This window comes from Chelon labrosus (assembly GCF_963514085.1).
Source record: "Chelon labrosus genome assembly, chromosome: 15".
Classification (NCBI taxonomy): Eukaryota; Metazoa; Chordata; class Actinopteri; order Mugiliformes; family Mugilidae; genus Chelon; species Chelon labrosus.
In genome coordinates this window covers 18,773,945-18,780,620 of record NC_140348.1, presented here as the reverse complement: position 1 = coordinate 18,780,620, position 6,676 = coordinate 18,773,945, and the positions used below count along the sequence as shown (strand labels likewise).

Here is a 6,676-nt window from a genome sequence, read left to right as displayed (position 1 = left end):
GTGTAAAGTGGCCCAAATGATCAGTTTATTTATTTTATTTTATTTTTTCAGACAACAATAAGACTATCCTCCTACATGTGATGACAGTAAAAATACATAAGGTACACCATATAGGAGAGGAAACACATTCTTGATCTGCAAAGAACAGGAGAATAATCAGTCTTTCTCTAAAAGCAGATGGCTGGGTAGGAGGCGGGGGAACATTATTTCACAGATTTGTGCACCTTAAAGTCAGTCAAGTTTAAATCTGTCACATAAATGTGCATTCTCAGGTTTAACCATACTCAGTGCCATATGTTCAAGTGGAGGTCCACACGATGTAAGTTTTGACAATCCATTGTTCTGATCTGCATTCTGATGTCATAAACTGCCATGATAAACATTTCTTACTCTAAAGAAATATACCACATACTACTGGTATTCAGCCAATACATGCCTGGCTGAATATAAAAACTCTTTGCGTCCCACAAACCGCTTGATAAGAGGCTGAGCATCATCAGGTGTCTGAGAGCCTCCTCTGCAACACTGAGGGAGAAAGATCTTCAAGGAAGTGCCACATATCTAAATACGAGAAAAGCAGCAGCAGCAGCACACACTGGGCATTCCAGCGTCTCTGCATTCAGACGGCAACAACAATGAGGACGTCGCTGTCAATATTCCTGCTCCTGTCAGGTGTATTCTTTGGGGGATGCACGAGTTTCGTGTGTCCGAGAATCTGCCGCTGTTTCAGCACAGCGATCAGGTGCAACAACGTGACAGAAGGGTCAGCTCCTGCGGTGGACAACAGGGACAAAAGGCTGTAAGTTCTGCGAGACTGCTACTTAGCGTGCGATGACATGGCATGGTTACAGAGCCGGTGGTTTTTACAGCAGCTAACTCATCTGAGCCAAGACTATTCCGCGCGTATTTACGCACGGAGCGAGGATCCACCTGAAACCACTCGCTTGGTGCCATATTAAAAAGCGCTGATGTTTTAGCTGAATGGAGTTCTGCTCAAGTGGCTTTTGTAAATTTCTCATTTTCTAACAAGTGCTTTGTGATATGTGGAGAATGAGGTGCGATGCATTCGCGTTTTTCTTTCACTTTTCTGTGCTGGTACAATGTACACCGGATGTACTTGGTTAATTTGTTGGATGTGTTGCTGTTACTCTGACAGTCTAATTGGGAGAAAACAAATCTCCTACATAGCCTTTGATTATTCCACAGCCATTTAGCAAGACTGGCACTTTGCTGGATGTGTCCTGATCAGCAGTTGTAGTCAACAGAACCCTTATCTGTGTATTTAGCTTGTTAATTAGCTGGTTATTTGCATGCTTTCTGGAAGCACAATGACATTTAGAAAGCCACAATATTTATGAAATCTAAACATAGTCTGCATTAAGTTTCATGCATGGTTGACTGTTCAAACACAGTGAGGATATTCCAACCATAGGGCAGTTTCCTCTATTTCTCTCTCATTGTGATCTCCTATAATTTACTCAGCGTCCAAGCCATCAGAGGTCTTTCTGTTTTTATCATTTCACCATCAGTGTTTGAAGACAAATAAGGGCAAATGTCCATGCAGGCCTACGATATACGAAAAGCTTCCCTTGTGTTCTATTTTCTCTTAATGGAAGTTGTTTTGCCAGTGTGCAGCTGTTTTAATTCTGAATCATGAACTCTAAAATGAGTATGTATGAGGTATATCCATTCTGTATATACACAGCTGGTAACTGCTGCAAAGACATATCCACTTCTGATCCACTCCCAAGTTGATGCTTTTCCTCATTAGCAAAATCCATCGCAGCACATCACACCCTGGGAAACAGAACAACCTGTGTGTGTCCCTCTTAATTACCTGCCAGGAAAATGTCAAGTTGGTCTCACACGGTCAAGGGCACAGTGCGTCCTCTCTTTCTATACGCTTTCTGGGAATCAGAGCTCAACCAGACTGCTGCGTGCCTCGAAGGTGGGGAATCTTGACCTCCCCTCTGCTAAATCACATAACCTTCACTCTCTCCTGATAAGTGTCCGTGAACACCAAGGTTAGCAGCCTTGTGCACGTAAATGCCACCGACACTCTGGGAACTTTGCGCTCTGTCAAGTCGTGAAAACGAATAATATATTTTAAATACTTTGTGTTTGTCTGAAACATTCACTAATCAAAACTTAATAGTCTTTTCAACACAACAACTGGATTTGTGAATGATTTCTTGGAAAATACACTGTATGGTTTAGAGGAAATCTGAAATAGCTCACTTAAGTTTAAGTTATTTCAAAAAATGTATATTGCATGATGAAGTGTTTTAAACCTTGTTGCCTTAGAATCATTTGGTCAAGATGTCTCTAATTATGAACTGTCTTCATTTTGTTTTTCCAGGTTCTTCTATCACCTGTCTTTGCAAACAATTTCAAGCCACTCATTTGAGGATTTGAGAGGAGTCCTTCTTCTTCTGACTTAGCAGTGCTGATGCTTGAATTTAGAGAAATATGGAAAATGGATGCATTGCCAATTGAATGTACCAAAGGATATAGCAGGAGTAGGACTGGACACTCTCATTATATTTCAAGACACTGTTTGAGTGTCACAATTCAACTGCTTCATTGATTTGTTTCTGCGTGTGTACAGTGAGATTGCTCAGAGTGTAACCCTGAAAACCATTGAGACGTTGGCCTTTAACAACCTCCCCAGCCTCTCTGAAATGTAAGTCTTCTTCTGTGATTCTCTGGTCCAATTAAAGTCACAATTACTGTAGTGCAGCCGCTCAGTGTCGACTCTTCATGTACTTAATGCTGCAGCTCCATCCAAAACACAAGAAATCTGATGCACATCACCCAAGGGACCTTCAACAACCTCCCCAAACTTCACTACTTGTGAGAACATTCACAGTGTCAACCTTCATTTTAAAATTTTTAACATTTAAATAGCCTGCGGTTTGATATTTAACAGTCTTTGACATTTTTTTTCCATTTGGTTCATAATAAAAATTTCTGCAAAATAAGACACAAATTCCCTTTTCCTGACAGGAGCATCTCAAACACTGGCATAACAGTTTTTCCTGACTTTACTTCTATCAATTCGCTTGAATCAGAATTCATCCTGTAAGTATATTTGTTGTTAAAGTTTTGGAGGTGAATAAAAACCAAACGCAAGTCATGACAAGCTTAAAATTGCATTGCTATGGGGTTTTGCATGGTACTTCTATAACCCTTTAATTTGCAGGCATATATGTGACAACCTTTATCTACTAGAAGTTCCTCCAAACTCTTTGAATGGAATGACAAAAGAATACATCACAATGTGAGTGATGCACATGTTTGCTATAAACAGCTTTGCACTTTTAGCAAGAAAGCAATAGCTGAATTTTAATCATTTTGGGACTAACGTTTGCAGGAACCTGTTCAACAATGGCATCAGAGAAATACACGAGCACGCCTTCAACGGGACGAAGATAGATAAACTGTACTTTGCTGCATCATTTCATTTCCAAATCAAGGCACTTTTTTAGGCACAATTTCTGTTCGGGAAACATTAAAGCTTCGCTCCTTAACCCTGTGTTCCGTTGTGTTTAGGGTACTGAAGAATAATCGAAAACTTAGTGTGATCCACGGAGATGCTTTCAAAAGAGCCACTGGCCCCGGAGTCTTGTAAGTGAACGTTTTAAAACCTTCTGTTTGTCTCGTATTAGTAAATGTAAGCGATTTAGCAGAAAGACGAAGTCGTTTGTCACGACATCATGTCTTGATTGGTTTTATTTTGTGTCTAGACATGGTAAAGGAGTTAATGCTTTCTAGTAATGACCAACACTGCTCCTCAAGTATTTCAGTAAACTTTATACTGATACAAATATGGCTAAAAGCTGCGTTGGAGGTCCTCCCACACTTCCACACATACTACACTAAACTGCTAACAAACTGGCCACAAAAGGGAACTCATATTGTTCGTGTTACCTCACAGAGATGTTTCTGCAACAGCTCTCACAAAGCTGCCATCGCAGGGACTGGAGTCACTTCTGGTGTTGTTTGCTCAGTCGGCGTATGCCTTGAAGAGTCTGCCTCTCCCGCAGGGACTGAGGAGCCTGCAAGAGGCTCATCTCACCTACAACAGCCACTGCTGTGCATTGCTGAGCTGGAACGCTCACAGGTGACTCGCGCCGTGCACCGTGCAGGCAATGCTAGTAAATTAAATTTCAAGCAATGGTGGTGATTAGACATTTTAGAGTCTGGGAATAAATGTCCTTCTTTTCTCTAGGGATTTTCCAATTAATCCGACAGGGAACAACAGCTCTACGTCTTGTGATGAGAGTTATCCATCAGCAAGGTAAAATGTTGTGTTTTGTGTCTCCAGACTCCAGACCTCCAGAAGGTTTTGCTAGCAGCAAAGTCTTTGCTTTAAGATCGGCTGACTGTTTTTCTCTTTGTAAAACAGGATTCAGCCGGAGATCGGAGGGTCGGAAGACACAACTCTGCTTATGGGCCTGCCATTTTTGTCTGGGGTTGACCTCTCTGTGGAGGATGATGGCTTTAGAGATGTCAATTTCCATTATCCAGAACTGGACTTCTGTTCGACCAGGTCAACCTTAGTTTGCACACCTGAAGCAGATGCGTTCAATCCCTGTGAGGACATTGCAGGGTTCAGTTTTCTTAGAGTGGCCATTTGGTTCATCACTATACTGGCTGTCACAGGTAACCTGACGGTGCTCCTGGTCTTCTTTACCAGCCGCAACAAGCTGACGGTGCCTCGCTTCCTCATGTGCCACCTGGCTTTTGCTGACCTCTGCATCGGGGTCTACCTCCTTTTGATAGCTACGGTGGACCTGCGAACATGTGGTCGCTACAGTCAGTATGCTATTGAATGGCAGACGGGGCCTGGTTGTAGCGCAGCAGGCTTCCTGTCCGTGTTTGGCGGTGAGCTGTCAGTCTACACACTTTCCACCATCACCCTGGAGCGCTGGCACACAATCACCAATGCTCTGCAGGTAGAACGCCGCCTGGTTCTGACGCAGGCAGCCGGTATAATGGCAGCTGGCTGGCTCATCTGTCTGGGGTTGGGGATGCTGCCTCTTTTTGGTGTGAGCAGTTACGCCAAAGTCAGCATGTGCTTACCCATGGACATAGAGACTCCTCTGGCTCAGGCCTTCATCATTATCATCCTGCTCTTCAATGTGGGTGCCTTCATTGTTGTCTGTGTTTGTTACGTGCTGATCTATCTGGCTATAAAGAACCCAGAGTTCCCCGGGAGAAGCGCTGACACAAGGATTGCAAAACGCATGGCCGTGCTCATCTTCACGGATTTTCTCTGCATGGCACCCATCTCCTTCTTTGCCATCTCTGCCGCCTTCAAGGCTCCCCTCATCACGGTGACCAACTCCAAGATCCTGCTGGTCCTCTTCTTCCCCATCAATTCCTGTGCCAATCCCTTCCTTTACGCAATCTTCACCAAGGCTTTCAGAGAGGACGCGTGTCAGCTCATGAGCACCATGGGCTGCTGCGAGAGCAAGGCCAGCGTTTATCGCATGAAGGCCTGCCGCTCAGAAAATGCCATCAAGAGTAACTTGAGGTCCGATCTCAAAGGACCCCACTCAGGAGTGAAACTGGCCGCCATGCCACCCAAGAACCACCACCAGAACGAGGAGAGGGAGGTCACCTGAAAGAGAGAGACACAGAAGTCTTAATTTTGGACAAAAGACACTGAGGAAGGACATTCATGATGGATGTAAAGGAAATTATTGACTTGTGTCAACACATTTAACTGGCATGTTGCATACATTTTATTTTAGAAAGTAAAAACAATGCATTAAATTGAATTTTTGTGGCCAATAGGCCTTTTTCACTGGAGATATGGCAACTGGCCCAGTCATATAGTGAAAAAGTACAAATGTAACTAATATCACAATATGGACACCAATGAACAACTACTTTCAAGAATGGACTTTGAATCTCACTGTTTAAGTGGATTAATAAAATGGACAAAAGGTTTCCAAAAACTGAAATTTGGAAGTCCAGAATTATATAGTGATGAATATTAATCTGGCACAGTCAGTCTGCTGAATGTGTGGTATGACTGAAAACAGCCAGCAGATGGAAATGTCCAAAGAGAAGCACATCATTTGTTTCATTCTGGCTATTGTTAGCTATGGTAAAATTAGATGCCAAAACTAGCCACGTGGTGGAGGAGTTGGACACATAACTTCACTATTATTCTTTTTTTTTTTTTTTTTTTAGAGATCTTGAAGTAGAGATTAACAGAGGTCACCTGCTGTGCTTGTCTGTAGCACACTTACGCTGTATGTACACAGTGCGTATTATGTTGTAATATTTGTATTTATCCCGAAAATGGGGAGAGAATTCGCTTTAATAGGAGCAAATAAATAAAATAAATACACATATTGTAAGATTATAAAATACCAAGAGTTTTGTCTGTGTCTATATTTTAATCTATCAGATAGTTTACTTGTGCTTTGAGTTTGTTTTTCAGTGTTTCCACTCTCAGTCCCGCCTTCGTGGGATCCCTCCTGTGACGTCCCCCAACAGTAAACTTTTTTTTTTTTTTCTCCTGCTATGTGGAGCTGGAGCAACAATTCTTCACACAAGCTGCGTGGACGTCTCTCTCTCCGGTGGGTTATGTTGCGCACTGTCGGAGCCGAATCCTAGCCCGCCGCGGATCAGTCCTCTGACATTTAAAACGTGGATGTTA

General features: G+C 42.8%; 1 protein-coding gene across 1 annotated transcript; it reads left to right on the top strand.

Moving 5' to 3' along the window:
* The first annotated feature begins 477 nt into the window (after positions 1-477).
* On the top strand, positions 478-5,846 carry lhcgr (luteinizing hormone/choriogonadotropin receptor). Its single transcript, XM_084562511.1, has 11 exons — positions 478-799; positions 2,360-2,431; positions 2,609-2,683; positions 2,779-2,853; positions 3,007-3,081; positions 3,203-3,280; positions 3,374-3,442; positions 3,553-3,627; positions 3,938-4,123; positions 4,232-4,300; positions 4,409-5,846. The coding sequence occupies exons 1-11, from the start codon at positions 636-638 to the stop codon at positions 5,628-5,630; spliced, it is 2,160 nt and encodes a 719-aa protein (XP_084418637.1). The 5' UTR covers positions 478-635; the 3' UTR covers positions 5,631-5,846.
* The last annotated feature ends 830 nt before the right edge of the window (positions 5,847-6,676 follow it).

Coding starts and splice junctions, on each gene's coding strand:
- lhcgr (XM_084562511.1), top strand. CDS start 636: ATGAGGACGTCGCTGTCAATATTCCTGCTCCTGTCAGGTGTATTCTTT. Junction 2,684..2,778: donor CTCCCCAGCCTCTCTGAAAT/GTAAGTCTTCTT, acceptor TTAATGCTGCAG/CTCCATCCAAAACACAAGAA. Junction 2,854..3,006: donor CTCCCCAAACTTCACTACTT/GTGAGAACATTC, acceptor TTTTCCTGACAG/GAGCATCTCAAACACTGGCA.